We start from the raw sequence: 27,187 nt of genomic DNA on the forward strand, positions 1-27,187 counted from the left end.
TAAAATACCAGGCAAAGCGTCGCCCCCTCCTCTCTCTCACAAAACTCCCTCCTCTTTTCCCATACAAACGAAGCGCACCGCTCACCACGCCCAACTCGATACCCATTTTCCCACGTCCATTGCACGCGTATGTGAGTACCTCCTTTCCTCAGCCAACACCAGCAATTTCACAAGTACTCGCGTCCATCTGGCATTTGACCTTTTGGCCTTTGCCTGCCTCTATCCAAGCGGAACTGCCATTGGGCCCCATGCAACCGGCCAACCTCGCTGCCCACCTCGCTGTTGCCATCCAAAACGAAGCTGGCGCACGCTTGTTGCTTTGCGCGTCGGTGCTCAGCACTCCCAAGCTTGAGAGTCTGCGCGTCGCCGTATCCACGCAAAGCTTCCATAGGACCTGCCACCACCTTCGCACCACGCCGGGAGCTCACTTTGCGCTGCCCACACACGTCTCCGGTCTCGCGTCAAGAAAAACATCACAACGTACCGCGATCGCTGACCAGGGTGGCACAATCTCTCAACAGCAGCATCACCACGCATTCAAGCACTTGCATTTTCAGCAAAAAAAACAAAAAATCAAGTACGTTTGTCGCTTATGTGGCATTCATTGATGCTTCAACATTGCATTACGCCTGTCCTTTTCATCAGCGGTTGCATGCCAATTGTCTCGACAGCTTCGAGTGCCGTACTCGCGCGGGCAAACGAGCATATACATCCGCATCTTCTGCTCGTGTCTTTTTGTTCACTGTGCAGCTTGTCTGAAGTCGGACAAAACCGCAGTTTACTACCGAGACTCCTAGACTCCATCAATCATTTCACATGCGTTGTGACACGGTCTCAATCGATGGCTGTTTACTAACAATATTCCTAATTTGCAGATCAGACAATATGCCCAAGGCCGCCGCCAAAAGCAAGACCACCGGCAAGGTCGAGAAGCGCCGCGCGAAGAAGGGTGAGTTGTCGCAACACAATACTTCCCCTACGGAGCGCTCGATACGATGCTATCCCAATCACATATCACCAGCAGCAACCTGGTTGCTTGTCTTGTATGGTCACGCTTCATGACAAGGCCCGCATGCAACGCTTGCGGTGGCCTTCGATTGCAGCTGATAACAAGACATACAGGTGGTCGCTCTTGCTGTTTCGCAGCTCGTTGTTGCTGACTTGTGCTATTCAAGACCCCAACGCCCCCAAGCGTGGCCTCTCTGCCTACATGTTCTTCGCCAATGAGCAGCGCGAGAACGTTCGTGAAGAAAACCCCGGCGTCACTTTCGGTCAGGTTGGCAAGATTCTTGGTGAGAGGTGGAAGGCCCTCAGCGACAAGCAGCGTGCTCCCTATGAGGCCAAGGCTGCCGCTGATAAGAAGCGTTATGAGGACGAGAAGCAGGCTTACAACGTGAGTCACCCCAACGTTATCCTAACTCTACTGGCAACGGAAACTGATCATGAGGCGCATAGGCCGAGGCCGACGAGGAGGAGTCTTCGTGATTGAACCCTTCTCGCCGACTCGATTGCGCTCGCGGAATTCAGTCTTGAAAAACACGTTGATATTTGACCAGAGCAAGACACTGCGATCAGCAAACGAGGCTTTCTTTATTTGACCTTGTATTTTGGGACGGACGGTGTTGTTACGGTGCCACGGGATTTCCTTTTTTACGCCATGGTTTGCACGAGCTTTGCTATGATCAAGGGACAAAGCTATCCCTCCATTGGGGGATCGAATCAGTCAGCTCATTCGCTGGCTAGCTTGTACAACAAATCTCAGTTTTGATATTCGGGAACAGGTGCGCACGCAATGGCAGGGGATCAAGAGTTGCCATGGATGGACTTGAACGATTGCGCGGTCAACGATGATGTATCGCCCACGTCGTATAAGGGTTCAAATACTGGTTGACGCTTTTTTTTTGGGGGGGGGGCGCGGAACTGGTTAATATAGGCTACTGCTCGAATGATCAAACAGTCCCATTTGTCGCGGTTGCTGTTGATTGACGCACGACTATAGACTTCTTGCTGGCACAGCTATTGCTAGAGGCCTCGCTAAGACTGTCTGGTATGCCTCGGTTGGATGCGAACGTCATCGTTCTTCTGGAGCTCAATGGTGAGAACCACTACTGTCCGGTCCATGGATGGAGATGCAAGTGGTATCGAGGGCTAACTGAACTATTACAGTCGACAAAATGCATGCGGTTAACTGCGAGCTTTGTGGACAAGGGCCTCCCTTACTACACTGCGAATGGCTTTCACTTAAAGAACTGAACAAACCAAAATGGTTCCATGCATGCGATACTAGCTAGGCTCGACGAGGCAACAGATCCTGGGCCATGTCTACATATTGCTCTTCTCCTAAACATGCGGCCCATTTGCCGTAAAGAGCGGTGTTTTGCCCTTTGGTCGCAGTCATTGACTTCTCACCCGCTATCGTATCCGCATGCATTTCGTGCAGCACATCCCAGTCACACACGGAAAGCCTCCCCGTCCACGATATCAGCTACAAACTGGGCATTTATGGATTTGTCTCGCGCAGATCAAGTCCCACGAGTTCAAGGCTTTAGACCTACTGTCCCACTGATTTTGTGTACATTGGGCGCCAAGTAGGTCGGTTAGGCCAACTAACCGCAGCCGAGAATCCTGCATGGTCAACCGGCTGAGACTTTGTCCCTTCTGATATCTGAGTACGTACCTACCTGTCACTCAATGGTCTCTTGTCGAGGGCGCCGGTGTGCAACCCTTCGTCCCGCCTTGTGTCGCGGTCCGACCCTCGTCCGGTCATCTTACATGTCTATACGCTGTTAGCACTCGGATCTCGCGACATCAACCCAGCCATACTATTAGGCAGGGTATAACCAGTCGTGGCAGAAAGGACAGTGAGGTGGGCAAACACTTCGCTCAATATCAGCACTCGAGCCTGGTTGGCGGCGCTGCCTGATTGACCAGTCCTGGCAAGGAACAGCGCCAAATCCTAACCACCCATTATGAGCCATCCGATTTCTGCGAACTAACTCTCCAGTGCATACCTTGTTGCCGGCCACGGCTCGGTTCGTCGATCAAAGCTCGTCCAGTTGTCTACAGGCTCACTTCAGCGTCATGGATCACGCCAACATCGGCATACCTCCCCAGACACAGCTATTTCAGAGTTGTTGCCATGAGGCCGAGCGAGCTGCCATTGTGGCCGCGGCGTTAGATCAACTACGGGAGGCGCTCCCGGAGTCATTCCACGGTCACCTCATCGCCTTGGCTGGGGGAATTCGGGATTCGAGCAGGCGGCTCCGCGATCTCGCCAATCATTCCCCGTCTCACATCGAGCGCGTCCCTCTTGTCCTCAGCTACTTGGATATCATTTTGCCATGCTTGTGTCGTACCCTGAACGATATTATGGGTTATTATGAAGATAGAACCCTCACTCGCGAGATCCGGTGGCGGAAGATGTATAACCAGATGACAGAAGAAGCCGGGGGTGTTCCACTTCCCCAGCGTTTTCTTCTTTACAACAATTTTCTGGGCATGTTAGGGTACCTTCTTAACAGGTAAATGGATATCTTGACGGGCGATTATGCGAGAGTAATTGCGCTCTAACATTTGTCTAGGTCTCCGAGCTTCGATCCGAATGCACTTGAGACGCTCCGTGGCCATCTTGTTGGGCTGAGAGAGAAACGAGGGATCCGTAAGTGGCCTAACTTGACCTTCTTTGCCTGTAGGGACAACTAACATCCATACGCAGCCCCATCGCCACAGCAAGTTGACTCCGTCAGTCCTGCCGAAATAGTATCTTTGGCAATCGTTCCCGATCCAGTCTGTATCGGCCTCCAGCCTGATTCACCAGCTTGGATGCTAATTACACAGGATCAGAATGCACATTGGGCCGAACAAATATTCTCGCTCCCACTAGCCTCTCGAACTGTGCTCAAACATGTCAAACCGTGAGTACTATACTACATAAGAATAAATGAGTGATCGCATCTGATATATTAGGGCGTAATAGGTCAATGGCATGCGGCCCATTCTTTCGACGGGATCAACTTGCCATACCTCTAGAACCCAAAGTTCTTTTCCGGCGGTGAGTCTATAGTTCTGAAGTCTTCATTCGCCGTGTATCTGAACTGTCAGCTACCTACCGTTACCCGGCTTTGTGTGAAGCAAACTCTGGATCTGTTGCTTCGTGCTCGGGTCAGCAAGGTTCAAAGTTGATGTACTGACAGAGTCGATCCAGGCCTTTCGACAACGAGAAGACGTCCGTGGTGGCGTACCTCAACCCGATCGACCAAGCCCCTTACCTTCTTATCCGCAGTCTCCAGGGTGAAGTAGCCTGGTTCTCTTCCTATGGGGTTCACGAGCTTTGTATTGGGCGCGAAGGTAGCGCGCTGCAGCTTAAACGTTGGAGCCGTTCGGAACAATGTAGCAAGCTGTGGGCGGCGTTTTATTTTATCACATGGGAAGGTAAGCTTTCCGTGTTGCAACTACCTATTTTACGATAATGTGGGATCGGTCCAGCTAATCAGTCACATATCTTCAGAGATGGTGCTCTTCTATTGCACTTTTGTCGCACTCAAGGCTCGCAACAGGCTAACTGTCCAAATTGCTCCAACCGAGTTCCAATTACAAAGAGAGAAACGGCTCTTCCAAGCGTACGTCAGAGCCTAGGAAGCCTGATCCGGGCACTACTGACTTGGAAGTGCAGACAAATTGTGGACGACGGGTACAAGCACTCGCTAGTTGTGTACGAGGATCAGCAAACCCATGGCATTCGTCTTCATGCTGCAGTATGGGATGGTGAACTCAAGCAATGTCCAGTTTGGACTGCATTTGGTGAGACGAAAAGAAATAAAGAAAACCATGACTCTGTTTCATGGGTGCTAATACGAATGCCACTAGTAACGGCCCAGTCACAGTCTTCAACATGGATCAGTCGGCGTTCGAAGCATCGTGTTTGGTTGAGAAACATACAGCTTTATGTCTTTTGTAGGAACTACCGACAAGAAGTTCAGCGGCAAAATAAGTCCAAGGCATTCGAGATATATTTTGTGACAGAACAAGGTACGTCTCCAGGGGGCATATACTGTTACCCTGACTTCACAATTTCAGTTTCACGGCTAATGCCCTTTCCGTCTGGGACATAGGCGCCTCCAAATTCAAAGAGGCCTTTTCAGCTATGGAGCTATCCGGAGGCTCATCCGGAACCCCAGAGACCGGTACGGGTCCGTCGGGGGGATGAAACCAACCAGCCCCCGCATTGTTTGAATGAAGTGTACCTTCTGGAATATCGTTGTGAGCGGTGTGTGCCTGTGAGTGATGACTTTTGAGCTGGGCTTGCTTCGTAGGAGCAAATCTCCTCGTCCTGTTTCCCTTGGCAAAATGGCGGATGAGATAGCAGCGTACAGCCGAAATGAGCTCCTCATTATTCTGGGTAACTCACAAAGAAGCTTATTATCTCAACCAAGAAACGCACTTTCCATTTCCACGCTCCCTCGAGAGCTACAGGAGCAGTTGTCGGCGTGGTGGTAGCCGTTTTTCGACACGAGGCTAATAGAGACTATTCTCCCAAATTTGCTGAACAGCACTAGTCCCCTGACCAAGTTGCACTCGAAGTGTTCTTAGGTTCGCTGGCCTAAAGTAATGTAGCTCCATGTGGTATTCATATGTGCTAAATAGCTAGTGGTGGATGTCATATTCTTTGTTTTAGGTGTCTGACCCACTTGTAGTTTGACACTCATTTTCCCAAATTGGTTTCCTTCTGGGTTTGACATGTATCAGTGAGGTCTGTGGGGAGGCAGTGCAAGGGCGTAGCTCAAAGCTAGCCTCATGATCTGTGTTGCCTCTCTTAATTTACTTCGGTCTTCGTTGAGGTAGTCAGAGCGGGATAAACAAGCTGGTATGGCGGGCTTCACTGTATACAGAGGTAGCGAGGAGGAATCATGTATGGTTGCCCATTTCTACCCAGCCCTACATTGAGTTCTGGCCTTGCTACCTAAAACATATCCACAACAGGTCATGTCGAGGATGAATAGGCCACCTGCGTATTGGTTGCTTGCTATACATCGTATCAGGAGGTAGGTAGAGTCGGTCGAGTCGCTTGTGGCAGCTGAAGGGGGTGGATATGTGTGGTGAAGAGTGGAGTCATAACTAGAGGTCAGTTTGATCCCATTCCCACCGCTATTGCAAGCGTCCCATACTATCTCGTCCCACGAGGTCTGCTGGGTAATGGGCGTGCAATACAGCCAACACGTGCCCTATCTACACGTACTGGCCTACCTACAAGCGGTGTGATACTCCCGTATGACTTTAAGGTCTGGATAGTACTGTAGTGGCTCGAGAGTCGTCGTTAACTTCAGACATATCGGCATCCTAGTAAAGCCAAGCAGTTTATAGGTAGTTTACATAAATTTCCAAGGTATCAGCCCAATGGTCCCACCAGATCGGTCATGTCGAAGTGTTCTCGATGCCTTGGATTTTTCAGAGAAGCGTGGATGCGGTGCCCAAGGTAGGTACGTACGTGCATGCCTGCCCCGTTCTCAGGCACTGAGGATCGGGTTAAGACTAGCCTCTCAAAACAGCCGCTCTCTAAAGGACCGAGAGGACCTCTTTTTTTCAATCCGGGTAGTAAGCGCCAAGCGCCAAGCCTTAGTAAGTCTTTTGGATAGTTCTTTACGGCGCTAGCCGAAAAAACGCGGATCTGAGTGAATGAGACTAGTTGAGACGCCTAAATCTACTGTATAATTTGGATAAATCTGCAATACCTATATAAATATGTAACTCAAACTTCTACGTTGCTATGCCTAGCTAGGTTAGCTATACAGTAATTTGGTGGGTGGTGATATTTATAAACTTTATTATTAATAACTACTAGGATAGCAGCCTTATAGTTGTGCCTCTTGACCGCCATCACAACTATATAAGACCACTTGAGTGACCGAATTGCCAGCTTCGGTTACTTGTATCCTTTTAGAACATAGCCTAGTAATGTAGTGGTCTGCCAGCGCCGTGACAACTACTATTATTATAATGTTATATTGTACAAATTTCTACAGCTTCTTTTATATGTCGATATAAATTATAATATTGAGGAGTGTTATAGGAAGAGTATATACTAACTAGCAGTTTATCTTATATAAATGACAATTGAAATTGTTGATTTAACTAATTTTCTGGTAGAAGTCAATATATTTATATTACGCAAAGAGTAGCTTTACAAATAATGATAATAAATGTTATAGCGCTGGCGGACCACTACACTACTAGGCTATGTTCCAAAAGAATACAAGTAACTGAAGTTGGCAGTTTGGCTGCTCAAGTGGTCTTATATAGTTTGTCCCAGAAGAAGCATCCGAGTGCATTCGATGACAATATCTATTTTAATTAGTTAATTAATGCTATTAACGAGACGCTCTCTTATTTTGAAGAAAACTACCAGACGAAGTATATAAATTAGATATTCAAGAAGATTATTAACTATAATTATAATATTTTTACTAAATTATAATATATTACCAGTTTTGCAGGTTTTGATTTAATAGCTCGCTAGTAACAATACGCACTAGAAACTTTCAGTAATAAAAAAGTAGTTACTAAGTATAACGGCGACTTTCGAATCAAGTATAGTTTGCTCTATTAGTACGAGACTTTGTAATTTATTCGTATTAATAAGGAGTTTGAAATTAAATATTATATTGACTGTTATTAATATTTGAAACTAAAGAAAGTAAAAGTTAATTCTTATAGTAATCTCTTGCATTAATTACCCCTACTAATTTATACATCTTGGCAGCTATTATCTAACAAGTTCCTACGTATTTATAAAGAGCTTAACCTTAAAGTAGTTCTTAATAAGTACTAGTAGTATACTCTATAAATAAAGAATAAAAATTAACGAGTCCTTAATACTACACCTCTTCTACTTCTACTACTAGCGTACACTATAATCCTTCTTATAATACCTTTGTGCAACTAGTAAAAATAATAAAGAGGATCATAGCTACTTAAGCAGTAGTATAAATATAAATAAAGTTGCAGTGTTTTAAACAGATAGCTTCGTTACTACTATAAAATATATAAATTCTTACGCAGCGATAAGTATTGTTAAAGAACGAATTAAAAGTAGACAAGAGAAGAGTACAATTAGTACTACTATCATGAGTATTATAATAATAGTTGAAGAATATTGAATAAGCGCAATTATAGTAGCTCTTATCCTCTTTACAATAATGAGCATAGAAGTAAAGATATAACTACTAACAACTCGTAATAGCTTTATGAGAATATAATTATAAATATATATTACTTTCTTCCTCCATACCCGTATAGTATAATATATACTAGAGAGTTTACAAAAGCCTATTAATACAATTGTCTGTATAGAATTGTAATTAGTAATACTCTTTCAACGTGCCCTAAAACCTTTATTATAGTAGTTAGTAATAGTGGATATTGATAGTAATTGTACTTTCTTACGTATAATTATCTAGTTATTGAAATTATTTTATTTTATTTATTCGTATAGAGTTAATTAACATTTTGATAATAATGATATATATATTTCAATTTGTAATAAATTTATATGAGACTAACATTTGTAATATGGGGATTTTGATCACATGTTCATTTGGGTACCGTAGATTTATCCAAACCATATAGTAGATTTAGCCAGAGCGGGTTGAGAAGGCTCGTACGTAGTTGGGGCTCATTCGATTTGGGTCGGTCATTGCGGTGTCCAAAGCCGTCCCCCGCTCAGGCTCCCGTCAACGAAACCCTGTGTGCCATGTCGTGGGTGGTGCAAGTGGTTCCAATGACGGGATGCGGTTGATCGCCAAGCTCCAAATCCATTGAATTGACTGCTCAATCGTCTCCTTCTTTCCTCTTCCAGCTCCTACCTTGCCCCCCCTGCCAACGCTGCCCCACCTTTGCCCACCTTGCTGGCCTGCCAATTAACCTGGAGCTACCTACCCACCAGACCGACTGATGACGGGACCCTCTCTGCCCCTCCCGGGCCTCTTGGACTGAGCTACCAACGCCGCTCAGGAGAGATTGGGTTTAAATTATCTCCTTGTTCTTCCTTCATACAAATTGTAAAAGCTCCCTCGTCGTTACTCATCCTGCTTTGACTCTTCATTCTCGTCATTCATCCAGTTATTCTTCAATACCTACCCTATCCACACAAGCGCCCAAACATGGAGGTTCAGACCGTCGAGTTCAAGCCATTCACCGACCAGAAGCCGGGCACGTACGTCACCACCCTCGTCCGCTCGTCCCCCTAATTCACCAGACACCTCCCTCCCCCCCGCCCCTTTCCGCCTTGTCACTGCTACATCTGTTTGCATCATTCGAGCTTCGGTCGCCCTTGAACGTATACCGAACAACAAGACTAACAAACCATATTGGGACCGCCATCACAGCTCCGGACTTCGTAAGAAGGTCACCGTCTTCCAACAGCCACACTACAGCGAGGCTTTCATCACCAGCATCTTGCTCTCCATTCCTGAAGGTGCCGAAGGTAGGACACCACACATGTCTATACCAAGCTTGATACAGCAAAGCTTGTATCCAAGTGGGCTTTAGAAGCTGACCAACTGACACGATCAACCACAGGTGCCTTCCTCGTCATCGGTGGAGATGGCCGATTCTACAACCCCGAGGTGATCCAGCTGATTGCCAAGATCGGTGCCGCGTACGGCATCAAGAAGCTCCTAATCGGCCAGGACGGTATCTTGTCGACCCCTGCCGCCAGTCATGTCATCCGCAAGCGCAAGGCGACAGGTGGCATCCTCCTGACCGCTAGCCACAATCCTGGAGGTGAGGAGCATTCCCCCCTGCAGTGTCTTGGCTTCACGCCGTGCTAACACTGCTTTAGGTCCCAAGAACGACTTCGGCATCAAGTACAACCTCGCCAACGGTGGCCCGGCGCCCGAGTCGGTCACCAACAAGATCTACGATGTCTCCAAGAGTTTGTCTTCGTACAAGATTGCGAGCATTCCCGACATTGACATCTCGACCATCGGTACCAAGACGTACGGTGACCTCGAGGTCGAGGTGGTCGATAGCACCGCGGACTATGTCGAGATGCTCAAGGATATCTTCGACTTTGACCTGATCAAGAAGTTCTTTGCCACTCACCCCGATTTCAAGGTGTTGTTCGACGGTCTTTCGGGCGTGACCGGACCGTACGGCAAGGCCATCTTCCAGCAGGAGCTCGGCCTTGGCTCCGAGTCGACACAGAATTGCGAGCCTTCCCCCGACTTCAACGGCGGCCACCCCGACCCCAACCTTACGTACGCCCACAGCTTGGTTGAGGTCGTGGAGAAGAACAACATTCCGTTTGGCGCAGCCTCTGATGGTGACGGAGATCGCAACATGATCTACGGTGCTGGCGCTTTTGTGTCGCCCGGCGACAGTCTGGCTATTATCGCTCACCATGCCCAGCTCATTCCCTATTTCAAGAAGAACGGTGTGTTTGGCCTGGCACGCAGCATGCCTACTTCGGGAGCGGTGGATTTGGTTGCCAAGAAGCAAGGCCTGAACTGCTATGAGGTCCCCACTGGCTGGAAGTTCTTCTGCGCCTTATTCGACGCCGATAAGCTTTCGATCTGCGGCGAAGAGTCGTTTGGAACGGGCAGCAACCACATCAGAGAGAAGGATGGTCTCTGGGCCATTGTGGCTTGGTTGAATATCATCGCGGGATTGGGTGTTGCCAACCCCGGAGTGGCGCCCAGCATTAAGCAAATCCAGAAGGATTTCTGGGCCGAGTACGGACGTACCTTCTTCACCCGATACGATTACGAGGACGTGGATTCGGAAGGTGCCAACAAGGTTGTTGGTATCTTGAGGGATTTGGTGGCGGATCCTAACTTTGTAGGAAGCAAGGTTGGAGGTAAGTCTTGGGACGATTGCCCGCGCCGAACCGTTTTACAGATACTAACCCGAGATCCCTTTCTGCCAGACCGCACTGTCACGGAAGCTGGAGACTTCTCGTACACCGATTTGGACGGCTCAGTCTCTTCCAACCAAGGTCTGTATGCCCGCTTTTCCTCGGGCAGCAGGATCATCGTTCGCCTGTCCGGCACCGGTTCCTCGGGCGCCACCATCCGCTTGTACATTGAGCAGCACAGCACGGATCCTGCTACATATGATATGGATGCCCAGGACTTCCTGGCGCCTGAAATCAAGATGGCAACGGAGCTCCTCAAGTTCAAAGAGTTTGTTGGCCGTGACGAGCCGGATGTGAAGACATAAGTTCGGCGTTGATGTAGGTATAGGTATAGGGAGCCAGCAACGGCTGGGTAGAGCTAGTTCTCCGTTGAGGTCACGACGGTGCAGACAAATTAATGTAATTCATGTGTGTATCTCTTTGAGTGTGTGTGGTTGTGTGCGTATACGGTTTGGGTGGTGGCCATGTCGTCCTGGTCCCGTTATACAAATTGCTGATCTAGTCCTTCTGAAAGATGGCAGACCGGTAATACCTAGCCTCTGCAATACTCTCTAGAATGTCCTCCTTTGCCGTATGAAGTCCTTTTTTGGCTGGGGCTCCCGAGGCGACATGAGGGCACCAACAGCGAGCAGCCTCCTTCAAACTACTTACGTCCAAGATGCGGTAGTGCAAATGATCGACGACCCTGTTATAGGGCTCCTTGCGGAGAAAGGCGCGGTCCGCATGCACGCTGTTCCCGGCCAGGAGGGCGATGCGCTTATTCGGAACATACTTCTGAATATAGGCCAGCAACTCGTCTGCTGCCTGTTCGGGCGTAACAGTAGAGGCTAGGACGGCGGCCGTTAGACCACTATCGCCGTGAACGCGGGTACACCACTCATCCATGGCATCCATGCGCGCCTTCGTCTGGTGGATGACGGCTCCCCAGCCTGTAGGGTCTAGGAGGTTGAGTTGCTCGTCGGTAATGAGGCAGTAGATCTCGATGATGGCATCTTGGTCCGGATTGAGACCGGTCATCTACTTGAACGGTGCATGTGAGCGAGGTGAGACATTGGCGATGAGAAATGCGATCAACAAGAAGGGGCTGGCACTAAGCACCTCACAGTCGATCCAGACCAGGGCACCTTGGTTCTGCTGCTGGGCGGCCGCGTGCGCGGCTTGCGGTTTCGCCACCATGCTTGAATGATTTTTGAGGATGTTCGGCCTGAGTGACCTCGCCGGCAACCGTTGACTTCTTGTGGTGGTGGTAAGGTGTCGTTTCGTGGAGTGCCAAAACGACAGGCCTCTAGTGTCGTGTCGGGTACAACCGAACAAGGGCCCGGTGGGGAGTGATGTTCGACTCTGTCCAGTTAAAGACTCTTGTTGTACCGGCAGTGGACACACGGTCACACCGAACCGCGCACCAGCCGGACACGAGCCGGACTGCCTGCGCCATCGTCATCCCGAAGTGTCGAGCCTTGGGCCACCAACCTGTTAAACGCCTATCAGTATTGGATTAACGGGCGGTAGAGTACAGTGGTATCGGGGTACCTTTTTTTTTTTTTTTTTTTTTTTTTTTTTTTTTTGGTCTTATAAGCTCACTTCCAGCCTTAAGACCTTCGCATGGGTAAAGGTCACAGTATATTTTAAGCAGACGAGCGACAGGGTAACCCTCCGGTCGAGTGTCTCCTAGGTACCCTGGAAGCCCCCGCTCGGCTCCTCCGGTCCGGGAGTCCAGCCCTGCCAGCATTGTGTTGGGCGCCGGCACGCCCGGTACGAAGCACCCGCTCAAACAGGCAAATTTCAGGATGACAGTACAGTACTCGACCCTAAGACCCAATACTTCACCTTCTACAAGGTAGTCAAAAGCAACATGAGGGAATGGGTCAGCTCTACAGGCTACGAGCGGCTTTGGATTCGTTAAGTACTTGTCGCCCTCTGCAGACCTCTAGGGCTGACATCGTTCATTGGCGTACGTAAATCCGGTAAAGCGTGCCCTATCACCTCCGCCTGCACATCCATCGGTACTATCGTCTGGCGCTAGCATAGTATCAGAATGTACTGTGTATGCACACGTGTAAGTACCTGCTGAGTGAGGAGATCGTTGTTGTGCTACCTACGGTAGAGGTAGTCACGCTCCTTCCTCTCTTCACCCTGATCCTCCCCTGTTCCCGCAACCAACCTATTTCACTTTTTACTCCGTTCTACTTTGTGAACAGCCAGCAGCTCCTGAAACTCGCAAGCTGTTCCGCGGCCGATGAACATGATGGCGACCAACCCGCCTCGTATACTCATTATCGGCGCCGGGTCTCGCGGTCGAGCTTATGCTCGCGCCATTCAATTCTCAACCGACGGCATCGTTACCGCAGTAGCGGAGCCTAACGAGTATAAGAGAAGGCAATTTGGCCAAACCTTTATTTGGGCATCACAGGCTGGGCCGTCCGATGGTGCCCAGTTCGACGATTGGCGTGCCTTTGTTGCATACGAGAAGGACCGGCGAGCCCGGATTTTGGCCGGCGAGAAGGATGTCCCTCCTGGCGTCGATGCCACCTTTGTGTGTGTTCTGGACGAGATGCACAGGGAAGTCGTTCTTGCCCTTACCAAGCTCGGGGGTCTGCACATCATGTGCGAGAAGCCACTGGCCACGACTCTGCGTGAATGCGTCGACATGTACGAGGCACTACGCACCAACACGAACGCGAATAGGGAGCAGATGGTCTTTTCCATAGGCCATGTTCTTCGATACAGCCCCCATAACATGCTGCTCCACAAGCTACTCCTCCAAGATCGGGTCATTGGTGATGTGCTGTCCGTTGTGCATACTGAGCCCGTCGGTTGGTGGCATTTCACCCACAGCTACGTCCGTGGTAACTGGCGTCGAGAGAGCACCTCAGCGCCGAGCCTGCTGACGAAAAGCTGTCACGACATCGACGTTTTGCTGTGGCTTCTCTGCTCGCCCCCCTCTTATAGTGCTCAGCATGGCCAAACTCCCCATTTACCATCCACCATCAGCAGTACGGGCTCGCTGCAGTACTTCAAAAGGAGCCGCAAACCGACCGCCGCAGGAACGGCCACCAACTGTCTATCCTGCCCTATCGAGTCGTCGTGCAAATACTCGGCGAAGCGCATATACCTTACCCAGGACGAGTTTGGCTTGGACTCGCACAATACCGAGTGGCCTGTCAACGTCGTTGTCCCCGATATCGAAAGCTACCCTGACAAGGACATGGCAAGGGAGACGCTGCTTCGCGAACTGGGCAAGGATTACGACGCTACTACCCCCGCCGTGGAAATTGAACAGAGGAACTGGTTTGGGCGATGTGTTTATGAGAGTGACAACGATGTGTGCGATGAACAGGTTGTCACCATTACGTGGGATGACGATCCCATTCCCAGTCTTCCGAGCTTCTCGCGGGAGTCAACTCGGAAAGACGTATTGCTTTCGGACCCCGCACGTGGTCGTGGCTCAAAGACGGCATCTTTCCATATGGTTGCTCAGACGAATAAGATCTGTCAGAGATACACGAACCTGTACGGTGTTGACGGCGAGATCTTTGCGGACTCGTCCACCATCACGATCCACGACTTTCGCACCGGGGAAACAACCACCCATCACCCTCGAAATGAGGACCGCGGTCACGGAGGTGGGGACCTGGGACTGGCGCGCCAGTTCGTTCTGGCTGTTGACAAAGTCAAGAACCATGGATGGACTACCGACAGGGCACAGATGGAACTGGTCGGTTGTACTCTAGAAGAAGTGATGCGCAGTCATGCCATGGTCTTCTGTGCGGAAGAGGCAAGGAAGAACAAAAAGGTAGTCGATTGGGGCGAGTGGTGGGCAGAGCATGTGGAAGGTAAGTTGAAGCATGATACAAGCTAGGTCTCGTTCATACAGCGCGATGGGGGTGTACTGCTAGCTAAGGGTGCTCTTGCTCCCAACCGCTACTGCTTAAGTGTTTGCTTGTGGGTTTGGTAACAAAGGGATAGTGTTCTTTGCAACGATCAAGTGCGTGTAAACGGCGTCCGTCCTGTGGGAGTACCGCAGACCAGATGAGACTCATTATCTTCAATCAGGAAAAGACGAGTTGCAGGTGGAAAGCTGGCTTCAATCATACCATATAAGCGCCCCAGTCATTGCTTGGTATTTCATGTCCCGGCGGGTTACTTTCCCTTACTTGATGGCGGCGTAATCTGGATGAGCCGAGTCCTTTGCCCGCTGCCATGGAGTGGCCTTTTCGACCAGACCAGACCAGATCAGGCCACACTCCTTTTCTTAGCCAATGAATGAATGAATGAATTTTTCGACTACGTTCTACCAATACTAGATTTCTTAGCCAATGGTTCACCGCCGTGGACGACGTATATCATGGCGTACGAACGTATTAGCCTCAGTCGACTCTGTAGTTGCCGAGTTCCCAACTGACATGCCTAGAATCTTGGGACCGTCATCGTCCTGTTAACTGGCCACTTGGTCGCCTCCAACTGTCTCGGGCAGCAACTGCTCCAGTTCGGCATCCTTCACCTTGCCCAGTCTCGAAGAGCATGCATGCTTTGGAAGATCTACACCAAGCCTGGCTGGCTCTAGTGCACTCGTCGAGAACCTTATGAGGCTTTAAGCTCCATGGCGTCCACCATCCGAGCAGGGTATAATTGAAGAGAGGAACGGGCAGTTGATAAAAATGTCTCGTTAGCCACATCCCGATACGCACGAAATTCCATAAAATGCATATCAATCTCTTGGCGTGTGCTCTACTCGGCACTTGAATATTCCTATCAACCACTCTCTGTGCGATGACGTCTGCCACGTTGTTACTTGCACGCGGCTACGTAATTACGTGAATGGATCAAATGTGACATCCAGGCTGCCGTAGCATGCCACCATACCAACCTAGTTTAGGTTCGGTTCACACAGGCTAACGCAAGCTGGTGATATCCCTAACTCCCTACGTCTTAGGTGTCTGGCGGTACCTACCTACTGGTAGCTCCTGCCCCTGGCCCTGTGGTCCCGTCCCCGTTCGTCCACACACGGCATCCCATGATGCGTGTCGTCCGGAGACGGTGTTGTATGAATGGAGGGAAGTTGCCTGTGACAAGGACCCAGTCCTCCTCCACCAAGACTCGCATGTCTTCCACCTTTGTTCCCAAATCCATCGTTCCTCCACCCTGAATTCCGGGACAGCCTTCTTTTACCCCCCCCTCTCCTTCCGCCTGCCATCCGCCTGCCGTCGAATTTCTGGCGCTTCAGCTCGCAACTACAAGTGCACGCGCAAGCCGCATCGCATCGCTGGCTTGAAACCCGAAAGCCCACACAGCCACTCGCGGCACCCACCTGCGCACCCACTATATACCCAACTCCCTGACTCTCCGGCGCCCGTCCGCCCGCCCTTCGACCCATAAAGTTTCTTGGCTTCGACTTCCATCGCCAATCCTCCCCCTTTTCCTCCATACCATACATACACTGCTGCAGCGAACCGCACATCCCCATTCTCTCCTTCACATCCCATACCGATCGACCAGACGCCATGGATTCCGCGCAGCAAAACAGTAACGTAGCAGCAGGAGGAGGAGGCGGCAGCTGGGGTGCCTTCCTCAAGGTCTGCCTTCCCCGTCGCATATACACTGCGCATTAGATGATGGGTCGCTGACTCTTCTGGTCCTGACAGTCCATCGCTTCCTTCAACGGCGATCTCGCAAGCCTGACGGCGCCGCCCTTCATCCTTTCAGGCACCAGTTTGACCGAGTTTAGCTCGTACTGGTGTGAGCACCCTCCCGTCTTCGCTGCTCCTGCCAAAGAATCAGACCCCGCCAAGAGAGCGCTCCTGGTTCTCAAGTGGTTCTTGACCACGTTGAAGCAACAATATGCCAGTCGAAGCGAGCAATATGGCAACGAAAAGAAGCCTCTTAACCCCTTTTTGGGTGAGCTTTTCCTCGGCACGTGGGAGGATGAGGCAGGCGTCACCGAGCTCATCAGCGAGCAAGTAAGGTGCGTACATCATCAGCCTCATCAGCCTTGTGTGTCCACCAGTGCTAATCACTCTACACATGTAGCCATCATCCGCCTGCAACAGCCTACAACATTACCAACCTTGCGACCGGTGTCCGACTTGAGGGTTACAACGCCCAAAAGGCCTCGTTCTCCAAGACAATCAACATCAAGCAGATTGGCCATGCTGTCTTGACGGTCCCGTCACCGACGTCGGACCAGCCCGACACTTTTCTCATCACCCTCCCGTCTCTCCATATCGAGGGCTTGATCTTCGGCTCTCCTTTTATCGAGCTGGATGGTGCTTCTTACATCACCTCTTCTACCGGATACACCGCCAAGATCGATTACAGCGGCAAAGGTTGGCTGTCCGGCAAGAAGAACTCGTTTGTCGCCTCACTGTATCCGACGGGTAAGGAGAAGGAGGTGATTTACAATGTTTCGGGCCAGTGGACAAAGTCTTTCGAAATCCACTCCGGTGCGGCCAAGCACAACAGCAAGAGCACCCTCGTCGACTCCTGGGATCCCGAGAAGCAGCATCCTACTCCTCTCACCGTTGCCCCGATCGAAAAGCAACACCCTCTGGAATCCAGACGAGCCTGGTCAAGGGTCGCCAACGCTATTCTCAAAGGTGACCTTGAAGCTGTGGGCCAAGAGAAGAGCAGAATCGAAGTTGCGCAACGTGAAGCGCGCGCCAGGGAGAAGGCCGAGGGGCGTATGTGGCAACGACGATACTTCAGCGTCCACACAGATGCGCCTGATCGCGTATTGACTCAGCTTGGTCCTACCATTGGACTAGCTGAGCATGGCGATGCGGATAAAACTGGTGGACTGTGGCGGTTTGACACGACCAAGGCAGAGAAGGAACGTGGCCAGCCGCAGGTTAGCGACGAGGAAGCCTCCAAGATCGCGAAGGAGCTCTTAGGGCAGTGAGGTTCGTGACAACTGCGCTCCTGGTGATACTGGGGACCGCCAGTTTCCGACACGCTGGTATGGCACAAAATCAAGTGGTTTGACAACATAATATAGTATCATTGGCATTTATAATTTGGGCACGTTTGCAACAAGCGTCGGTGGCTTCCCCGCTTTGCTGTTTTTTTTTTTCGTTTTTTTTCCGATCACTAGTAGCCGCGAAATGACCATCCCAGGCTCAACTGTTACAGCCAAGATATGAACGAGTGAGCATGGAGTCATGCAGGAGAGTCAATGCTTGTATTAGGCGATATATGTGCAGTTTACGCCGAGTAGGTTAATGAGTGGGTAGGTACGTTTTGACTAGTGCAAGCTCGCAGCTAAAGCTCGAGGTCCGCGCTTTATCTATACACCTTATATGCTTCCCGACACGATATCAGATGTTTGCTTACCGCTCACCAATGCTGTGTTCCGGGCTCAAGTGACGCGCGTGCGTCGTATTGCTCTGTACATTTGGTCCGTCTTGTGAAATCTGATGCCATCCGATATGTCCTAGCCAAGAGCCACACCGAGTCCCAGCGTTAGTTCCTCCCGATGCGGTTGAAGTTCATGAATTCTCGCGTTCAAGTTCATAAAACAGCAAATAGACCTCTCGCTGCATGCCCAGTACGTCGCGGGTACTTGCTTCTTTGACCTTGTCGTCACTGATACGCCACCATCGGTTGCTTGACTTCTGTCGTTTAGATTTCGCACTTGTGCTGGGTATCTTGTTGTTGGGTTTCGATCCGGCTGTGTCTGGGCTGCCAGCGCGAGAGGACGGCTTTGAGGCAATTCTGCTCAAGGTTGAGCGCGCTGATGCGGCCGCAGATCGTAGGCTATTGGTGTCGATATCCCTTTCCCGAGACGCCAATGCTGATCCGGACTCGTTGATAGGCATGACACCGCCGTCTACTCCTGGTGTAGGAGCCTGTCCGGATGCGGGCTGAGTGGCTTGTGCCTGGTTGGTATTTGAAGGGGAACCGGTGTTCATGTATGCTCCGGAAGGCTGAAAGGTACCGGGATTTGAGAAGGGTGGATATACATTCTGTCGTCTAAACGACTCATAATGGCCGCTATGGTGATTGCCCTTGTGCGTCACAACGCCGAGAAGCTTGTATTTTCTCTGCTGAAGAAGGCCACCAAGAGGTAGTTGCTCCGGAAACGCAACCTTCGCAAGATTTTTTTGAGAGAAGTTGCTCATGTCGTAGATCGACCGCGAGAGATGGATGGCCAGGATCCTGGGAAATCCTGTCATACGGATGTGCCGAGCTATTTTCCGCTTAGGAGCATAGCGAGGATCCGGCAACTCGACGCCCTCTGGTGCCTTCTCAGGATCAGTCCCAATAGCTAGCTCGAGGCTTGCTAGAGCAGCGCGGGCTTTCTCCCTTGAAGACTCTGACGTTGACCGCTGGATATCTGCTTCGAGAACGGCCTTTGCATGCAGTAACCGGCACTTTTCACACTTGAAATCCTCGATGTACTCCGTTTTGAACATGCCGTCGAAGCATGCGTTCAAGGTTGTCGTAGCAACATGGGGGACGTTTAGTGTCAAGGTGCAGAATGTTGATCTAGTGGACCTCGGTCTGAAACCACAAGTCAGGCATTCAATTTGGGACTCAAAGCTCCCTTCGAAGGGAAAACCTTCTTCTCCTCCGTTTTCGTTGCCGCCGTCGGGGACCGCGCTCGCGGTCGGCGTCGCCGGTTGATCTGCGTAATTGGCCTTCTCACTGGCCAGTGGAGGTAAAGGCCCATCCAGAGCTGCACTGTCTGATGTCTTGCTGACGAAGGATACGTTCGCAGACGGTTGCTTGGCTGCACGCATAGCATAGCTTCGCGCTCTTTGCCCCGCGTGGTACTCGTCGCAAAGCCTCTCGGCCACGACCTGAAGAAACTCTTGGGCGTCCTGTTGCTGTCTGCTGATCCGCTGACCAAACGCAATCTCCAACGTCTTGACGAAGGGCGCGGCCGAAATCGTCTTTTTGTAAATCGGTCTCTCGTTCAAGGCGTCAAGAATGTCCTTCAAGCCCTTGGTGACTATACCCATTTGGAGTCCTTCGGCTTTCCACTCGGGTACATCCCCACGGACTCGCCATTTGCTTGTCTCATCGCCATCGCCACCACTACACCAGACATCGCTGGGGATGATCTGCGTATACAGCCCTCCGCCGTCCAGGCTTCGACGATGCGTCTCCCGGATAAGGTATAAACGGAGGTCCCCAAGGCCAGCGAGAGCCTGGAGAACTGAGTTGATGAAGCAATCGTTTGCCGGGTTGACTAGGCCCACTGCACCATTCTTCTTGGTCGAGAACACGCTGGTTGAGTTAGCCGACGGGTCGTTATCGAGGAAATAGGTGGGACCGAAAACGTAAATCAGCGTGATCGCGGCGAGAGAAGCACCAGCTGCGTAGGCGGCTACTGTGAGTGTCTTATCAGGCATCCTTTTGTGCGAGAACGTGGTCCTGCCTTGCGGCAAGCGGTGGTAGGCTTTAAGGCGCTTTGGGATTGTAACAGATTCGGTTGTTGTCCAGCGTCACACGGTCAAAGAAAGCTCTCGGGAAACAAGTAACAAGTCCGGAACCAATGGTAACATCAGGAGCTAGGTCCGGTTGCAGTAACGCCGACCAATGGAGACACTTCCTGTGCTGTGGCACGGCTCAGTGGTGGGGCCTTCCTCAGCCCCCTACTACACTTGAGCCCTGGTGCGCTGGAAAGTTCGTTTACTCAGTGGTAAAGGGAAAAGTGGGACTTTTTACCAACCTTCTCTTATAAAAGAGAGAAAGGCTTTTTTAATAAAACAATAAATATTATGGGACAGATCGTTAAGAGTTTTACTAATAAAGTAACCTATTTGCATTTATTAAAACACCTATGCCTAAGCAAGAGAAGATGCGGGCCCACTTGTCACAACGCTGGCGGACCACTACATCACTAAGCTATGTTCCAAAAGGATACAAGTAGCCGAAGCTGGCAATTCGGTTGCTCAAGTGGTCTTACATAGTTGCGAAGGCAGTCGAGAGGCACAACTGCAAGGTTGCCATTACACCACTAGAGGTGATACTATAACGGAATCCATATTAGAGATAGCGCGGTCCGTAGACTCGTATCGACGCGCTTTAGCGCAACTGTTCGATTATATTGATTCAATTGTACGTAAATACGAATTGCTAAAAATAAATTTGCAAAATAAAATTTTAATAATTGATTAATTAAAAAAAACTGTTTATTTTTTAAATTAATATTATAATTCAACTATTAAATAAGTTGAAAAGAATAGTTCGTAAGATTATTTGTTACATTTATATCATTTTTATAATGATTCTTTTGTTTTAATAGAGCATTTGATTGTTAAAGATTTTTTAAAATAAAAATAAATTTAATAAATACGATTATAGTTTCGCCGCCAAGAAATTACCTATTGTAAGAGTTCTACGAGGTATACACACAGGTAGGCCTTAGTGAAAGTGATAATATTCAACAAAGAGGAAAAGGGAAGTCTATGCCAGTATGGTATGGAGCTTACAGCTAAATACACAAGAGAGGTGCGTATATCGAAGGTGCTAGAAACGCCAAGGTCGAAAATGTGGTTCGTGCGGCGCACCCCAGGAGTGCACCCAGTCGGAGGGCAGGCCTGGCTTTCATAGAGTTCAAGCCAGGCAAACATCCTAGGCGCCAGCCCCATGACACCTATTAGGAAGTTGCCGGGCCAGCTATTTGAAACATTTAATTCGAAGTAAATTTTTCAAAACCTATTGTTACGAACTTAAGAGAACACACGGGCCATCCAGGGCGCTGGTAGCACAACTAACCCAGAAGGGCTAGACTGTGCAACCCCAAGGACGGAAAGGCTCCCGAAGTGAGCCAGCGAACCCATCACCACATACTAAGGGTTCACGTCTACGTGAACATCTAGAGACAGATATCTCGCAGTAGGGCGAGGAGTATAAAGGGACGACTGGAGAACTCAGATTGTCACATAGTTCGACAGTAGTCAATTGATCATTATCACCAAGACCAGTATAACGCTACCATACTTGTTGTGAACCTTTTCGTTTCACGGAACGTCTACTGATAGTTGTCTACCTTCAGCTATCCCACTTAGGCAGATCAGACTGCCGTTCGTCACACGTTGACTACTCCCTTTTAGCCTATCTCGGATAGTACTGAAGGTATCACCATGTCTTCTCGCATCGACAACAGCAACACCTCGGAGCCCGGCCTCATGAGCACCGAGGCCACCAACCAGCTCCTCCAGGAACTGCAGAATCGCATTCTGCACCTGGAAGCGCAGCTCCAGGCAGCCACTATGGCCGGCAACGACGAACCCGAGGGCGATGAACCGACGGGCCCCCCTGTCGAAGGTCCGACGCTCCCTAACAAGAACGTGAAGATCGAAGCTCCCCGACAAGTTTGGAGGTCAGCAGGATAAACTGCAGGGCTTCCTCCTGCAGATGCGCACCTACCTTGACTATTACCCCGAGAGCTTCCCGACTGAAACCGACAAAGTCATCTTCACCGGAACCCGTCTCAAGGACAGAGCACTCACTTGGTATGAACCCGTCCTCCAGGACTGGTACAGTCATGGAGACCGAGCCCAGGAGAACACCAGGCAACTTATGACGAGCCTTCAAAAGTTCGTCGACGCGCTCATTGGTGTGTTCGGAGAGCATGACGAGGAATTGAGAGCTCAGGAGAAGCTCCTGCACCTCAGGCAGATCACGTCCACCTCGGCTTACGCTACGGTCTTCAAGCAGTACGCTGTCAAAAGCAGATTCAATAACGAAAGCCTCATGCAGATGTTCTATCGAGGACTGAAGAATTCTGTCAAAGACGAGCTGTACAAGGAAGATCGCCCTAGCAGCTTCGACGAGTACGTGAATCGTGCCATTCGCATTGACGACCGCTTGTGGCAGCGCAGCCAGGAACACCGCAACCCTCCGCTTCGGCACCAGCAACCTGCTCGTCAGAACCAGTCCGAGCCTAAGAAGCATTGGGGACGGAGCAAGAGGCAGGAGGATGGCGGAGACCCTATTGACATCGGAGCAGTACAGGCTGGCAAGGAGCGCCGTGACATGTCCCAGATCAAATGCTTCAACTGCGGAAAGAAAGGACACATGAAGAAGGATTGCCGTGCCCTCAAGCAGCTAAAGTGGGAAAAGGCAGAAGCCGCAGCAGTAGAGGGAGCACGGTAGTCGAGATCGCAAGCGCTGAGTACAACCAGGATGACTTGGAAGATGCTATGGATCGAGCTATGGATGCGGATCCAGACGACCAATGGCAGGAACCCCAAGGACCCGATCACAAGGATCCCCGACAAGCCGTCTGGCAAAACCCGCCGCGAGGACGAACTACCACCCAGACCTACCGACCACCAACCTGGGAAGAGGTCAGCAGCATTACGTCTATCGACCGCGGACTTCTCACGCTCGCGCACCTAGCTAGCACGTTCCACGCACCACCTCAAAGAAGAGATGCCTACGACTACGTTCAGCCTTGTCGTTTTGGACACAGGACACTGGACCACCCCCTTGGAAGATTACCACCAGAAGAGCCAGGGAGGGGAGACCTGGGATGACTTTTGGAGGAAACGACCGATTACTATCGAGGGAGAACCAATGGTCACATGGGACCAGCTCCCGGACTCGATGGAAGCTTATCGGCCGGTGGAAGGAGACACCGCTCAACTCCACCCCCTCCACGCCGCGCATTATCGCGTCCCATGGTTCCAGTGCATCACTCACGGATGCCATGAGCACTACGGAAAGAAGAGTGACAGCCGCTTCTGGCCTACTAGAAGGACGGACACTCGAGGACGCCCCAAGCCAGTCATTCGCACCTACAGCAGAGGCAAGCCCGAGGAGACCCTCGTCATCGACGAATGGTTCGCGTTTGAACTGAGACCATTCGGACAGCAGGAGAACCCCCTGCTCCTGCGGATGTTAACCGCCCGACCACGCAATGTATACATGTGCACCGCATGGGGAAACAACGACCCCCATTAGAGATGGTGCCCGGTAGCAGACTGCCCTATGCACATGAAGCAGAAAGCCAGGTATTACGAATCGCAACTCGCGCACCACTTGCGACAGGTCGATTCGGACGACAATACAGAAAACGAGAAAGCCATCCATTTGGCTTGGTTGCAGGAACGTAGCCTGCTGGACAGCTACGAGCTTGAAATGGAGGACGCTCCCCACAACTACAGCCAGGAATTGGGAAACGGCTTCGGGCCTTCAGGGAGGCCCGACGAAAACTAAGTCCCTGGATTCGAAGAATCCTCCGGCGAAGCAGCCGTCGGAAAGCGAAGATCCAGGACCCCGTACTACAAGGGGAGGTCGCCGCTGCAGAAGAAGGAAACCAGGACCAGCGACTTAAAGTCGCGGCACACTGGGGAAACTACCAAGCCCTCGCGCTGGTAGGCTCAGGGGCTCAGTTGGACCTTATCTCACCAAAGTTCGTCAACCAACTGAGGATCCCTTGGAAAAAGAAGAAGGCTCCTTTCGTGATAAAAGGACCCTTCAAGATCCAGATCGCGAAGAGGGAAACACTACCACTCCCTATCACGGTGGAAGGAAAGACGGTCGAAGTTAGCTTCGATATCATCGACATGAGGCCATCTAAGGACATGATTCTAGGACACCCATGGCACACAGTATACGACCCAGACATCAGTTGGAAGGATGGTGGCCACCTGCGTCCTAGGACGCACCCAACCGCTGATGGGAAACCCGGAGCACGGAAGGAAGCAAGCCGCGATGGCAATGTTCCTACGGCCCCGCCGCCAGCAGTACAGAAAGTTATGATTTGTACTATTGATAAGAGCGGCAAGGTTACGGAAGAAGGGTTAGTGACGTTGGTAGAGGTATCGGCAGTCAACGCTCAACACAAGTTCGACTATTACCAGAACCAACAGACGGAAAAGCCGAAGGCGAAAATTCCGGAAGAATATCGCGGACACCCGGCTTTCGTCAGCAAGCATCTTGAAGGAATACCACCACGAGGACCGTGGGATCATGAGATCAAGCTCAAGGAAGGAGCTAAGCTCAAGTTCTTCAAAGTATACCACACCAACGAGAAACAAAACGAGGAGTTGAGGAAGTACTTGGACGAAAACTTAAAAAGAGGGCACATTCGGGAATCCACATCGTCAGCAGGGTACCCCATCCTCTTCGTGCCGAAGAAAGATGGAAAGCTACGACTTTGTGTTGATTACAGGCAACTGAATCAAGAGACCGTGAGAAACAATTATCCCCTACCTCTGATTTCGCACATTCGAAATCGATTAGGAGGAGCACGATACTTCACGCGCCTTGATTTACCCGTTGCCTACGCCCACATTCGAATCAAAGATGGCGACGAATGGAAGACAGCATTTCGCACACCCTACGGACACTACGAGTACCTCGTTATGCTTTTCGGGTTAACCAATGCACCTGCGACATTCCAATCCGTCATCAATCACGCGATTCGACCCTATCTCGACAAATTCGCCATTTGCTACCTGGATGACATTCTCATCTACTCCAAGACTCTCAAAGAGCATAAGGAACATGTAAGAAAGGTACTGGATGCACTACACCAGCACAATCTTTCAGTTAACATGGAAAAGAGTGAATTCCATGTGAAGGAAACCGTGTTTCTTGGGTATCTGATCTCGGAGAATAAGGTCAGGATGGAACCAAGCAAGGTGGAAGCCGTATGGAACTGGCCTGTTCCTAGGAACGCGACCGATGTACGCGGATTCCTTGGGTTTACCAACTTCTATCGCAAGTTCATACGCGATTACGGAAAGATTGCCAGACCGCTGTACGAGCTTACCAAGAAAGAAGTCACCTTCACATGGGGAAACAAGGAAGAAGAAGCCTTCAGGGCAATCTGCGATGCAATTACCGCAGACCCGGTGCTAAAACTTCCAGACCCAAGCAAGCACTTTGAAGTCGAAACCGACACGTCAGATTACGCAATCGGAGGACAACTGGGACAGCGTGACGATCAGGGAAAATTGCACCCTATAGCTTTCTTCTCGAAGAAACTAGAAGGGCCCCGACGCAACTATCCCATTCACGATAAAGAACTCAGCCATCATCGAAGCATTCCAAGAATGGAGGCCGTACTTCAGTGGCACCACACACGAAGTACAAGTCTACACCGACCACAATGACCTACGGTACTTCACAACCACAAAGGTGCTTAACGGCCGACAGACGCGATGGGCCGAGTTCTTGTCAGAGTTCAACTTCAAGATCAACTACAAGAAGGGATCGGAGAACGCTCGGGCCGACGCACTCAGTCGGTGAGCTGACCATGTGAAGGACGTGGCAGAAGCCTTTGCACCCTTGTTCCAGAAACAACCAGACGGATCACTCGTACACCCCCTACAGGAATGGGTAAAGTGTTGTGCCGTTTATCGGGCCAAACTGCAAGGCCCCGGTTACCAAGCTACCATTGCCACTCCTGAAGAGCGGCAGAAGTGGGAGAACAACCCAGAAGAAGGTGTCGTCCTCCAGAACGACAAGCTATGGTACCACGACAAGGTCCTGGACTCGTGGGCACAAGAAGTGTGTTGATTGTGTTAAGCTCAGGAGACGAGAAAGGAAAAGAAATGTGGAGGGCTAAATACAATGGTGGTGTGAGCTCCTGGACCCACATAACAAGGCCAGCGAATGGCAGAGGTGGGACAGGCCCCACCACAACACGCCCCCGTAGCCCGAAACAGCTCTCAGGGGTCCATCATCATGTAAACAAACAGACTCCCATGGTGTTGGGATCAACCCATGGTTATAACCTTCTTTCGAGCCTTCATCCATGGAATCTCCTTCTCCTCCAATCCCAGCAATCCTACGAATCTTGCGTGCTTGTCCGCTTTCAGTGGTTTTGTCAATCCATCCGCAATCATATCCTCGCCCTTGATATGTAAAATGTCGACCTCTTTTGCTTCCACCTGTTCCATGATCCATTTGAACCGTACATCTATACATCGGTTACGACCAGCATTGTTTCGATTCAACACCCGGTCCCTGGCGTTCTTGCTGTCCGTGTAAAGGATTTTCAAAGGCGGTTGGCCGTATCCCAGTTCCTCCATCACATGTGCGATCCACTGAAGTGACTTGGCTGTTGGAACAAGGTTGGTAAACTCTGCAAGTATCCGAGTTCACTGGTTCAAAGCCCAATCCTCTCAAGATGGGCAATAAGATATTAAACCAATAAAGAGGACTGGCTGTCAATTCATACAGAGCTCTTCTTAGTAGGCAAACCAAGCGATTTACACCCCCTTGGTCCTTTTTCCAAACCAGTCGGTTGCTCCACGTAATACCGCTTTTCTGCAGGTATGGGGGCGTTTAATAACGCCGTATTGAAGTCAAACTGAT

General features: G+C 50.4%; 9 protein-coding genes across 9 annotated transcripts; 7 read left to right on the forward strand and 2 right to left on the reverse strand.

Annotated features, from left to right (window-relative positions):
* Positions 1-19: 19 nt before the first annotated feature.
* On the forward strand, positions 20-1,963 carry SMAC4_04223 (uncharacterized protein). Its single transcript, XM_066090076.1, has 5 exons — positions 20-131; positions 522-577; positions 876-949; positions 1,176-1,393; positions 1,528-1,963. The coding sequence occupies exons 3-5, from the start codon at positions 886-888 to the stop codon at positions 1,531-1,533; spliced, it is 288 nt and encodes a 95-aa protein (XP_065945638.1). The 5' UTR covers positions 20-131; positions 522-577; positions 876-885; the 3' UTR covers positions 1,534-1,963.
* Positions 1,964-2,849: 886 nt separating this feature from the next.
* On the forward strand, positions 2,850-5,610 carry SMAC4_04222 (uncharacterized protein). Its single transcript, XM_066090075.1, has 9 exons — positions 2,850-3,521; positions 3,582-3,658; positions 3,716-3,914; positions 3,977-4,051; positions 4,205-4,431; positions 4,508-4,619; positions 4,673-4,800; positions 4,867-5,028; positions 5,112-5,610. The coding sequence occupies exons 1-9, from the start codon at positions 3,082-3,084 to the stop codon at positions 5,204-5,206; spliced, it is 1,515 nt and encodes a 504-aa protein (XP_065945639.1). The 5' UTR covers positions 2,850-3,081; the 3' UTR covers positions 5,207-5,610.
* Positions 5,611-9,043: 3,433 nt separating this feature from the next.
* Positions 9,044-11,381, forward strand: SMAC4_04221 (uncharacterized protein). The gene is made up of 5 exons (XM_066090074.1): positions 9,044-9,208; positions 9,381-9,478; positions 9,574-9,777; positions 9,836-10,852; positions 10,922-11,381. The coding sequence occupies exons 1-5, from the start codon at positions 9,156-9,158 to the stop codon at positions 11,212-11,214; spliced, it is 1,665 nt and encodes a 554-aa protein (XP_065945640.1). The 5' UTR covers positions 9,044-9,155; the 3' UTR covers positions 11,215-11,381.
* A 26-nt stretch (positions 11,382-11,407) lies between these two features.
* SMAC4_04220 (uncharacterized protein) lies at positions 11,408-12,169 on the reverse strand (the record flags this gene model as incomplete). Its single annotated transcript, XM_003350866.2, has 2 exons — positions 12,008-12,169; positions 11,408-11,926 (listed from the first exon to the last, which is right to left on the reverse strand). Exons 1-2 carry the CDS (start codon positions 12,083-12,085, stop codon positions 11,408-11,410), a joined length of 597 nt encoding a protein of 198 aa, XP_003350914.2. The 5' UTR covers positions 12,086-12,169.
* Positions 12,170-12,478: 309 nt separating this feature from the next.
* On the forward strand, positions 12,479-15,086 carry SMAC4_04219 (uncharacterized protein). Its single transcript, XM_003350865.3, has one exon. The coding sequence runs from the start codon at positions 13,146-13,148 to the stop codon at positions 14,766-14,768; it is 1,623 nt and encodes a 540-aa protein (XP_003350913.2). The 5' UTR covers positions 12,479-13,145; the 3' UTR covers positions 14,769-15,086.
* An 899-nt stretch (positions 15,087-15,985) lies between these two features.
* SMAC4_04218 (uncharacterized protein) lies at positions 15,986-17,986 on the forward strand. Its single transcript, XM_003350864.2, has 3 exons — positions 15,986-16,482; positions 16,552-16,871; positions 16,937-17,986. Exons 1-3 carry the CDS (start codon positions 16,411-16,413, stop codon positions 17,802-17,804), a joined length of 1,260 nt encoding a protein of 419 aa, XP_003350912.1. The 5' UTR covers positions 15,986-16,410; the 3' UTR covers positions 17,805-17,986.
* Positions 17,987-18,390: 404 nt separating this feature from the next.
* Positions 18,391-20,577, reverse strand: SMAC4_04216 (uncharacterized protein; the record flags this gene model as incomplete). The annotated part of the gene is made up of 1 exon (XM_024655630.2): positions 18,391-20,577. The coding sequence occupies exon 1, from the start codon at positions 20,257-20,259 to the stop codon at positions 18,391-18,393; it is 1,869 nt and encodes a 622-aa protein (XP_024510907.1). The 5' UTR covers positions 20,260-20,577.
* A 3,277-nt stretch (positions 20,578-23,854) lies between these two features.
* Positions 23,855-24,076, forward strand: SMAC4_04215 (uncharacterized protein; the record flags this gene model as incomplete). The annotated part of the gene is made up of 1 exon (XM_003350862.2): positions 23,855-24,076. The coding sequence occupies one exon, from the start codon at positions 23,855-23,857 to the stop codon at positions 24,074-24,076; it is 222 nt and encodes a 73-aa protein (XP_003350910.2).
* A 350-nt stretch (positions 24,077-24,426) lies between these two features.
* SMAC4_13064 (uncharacterized protein) lies at positions 24,427-25,980 on the forward strand (the record flags this gene model as incomplete). Its single annotated transcript, XM_066091244.1, has 1 exon — positions 24,427-25,980. One exon carries the CDS (start codon positions 24,427-24,429, stop codon positions 25,978-25,980), a length of 1,554 nt encoding a protein of 517 aa, XP_065945641.1.
* Between the last annotated feature and the right edge of the window lie 1,207 nt (positions 25,981-27,187).

This window comes from Sordaria macrospora, chromosome 1 (genome assembly GCF_033870435.1).
Source record: "Sordaria macrospora chromosome 1, complete sequence".
Lineage (NCBI taxonomy): Eukaryota > Fungi > Ascomycota > Sordariomycetes > Sordariales > Sordariaceae > Sordaria > Sordaria macrospora.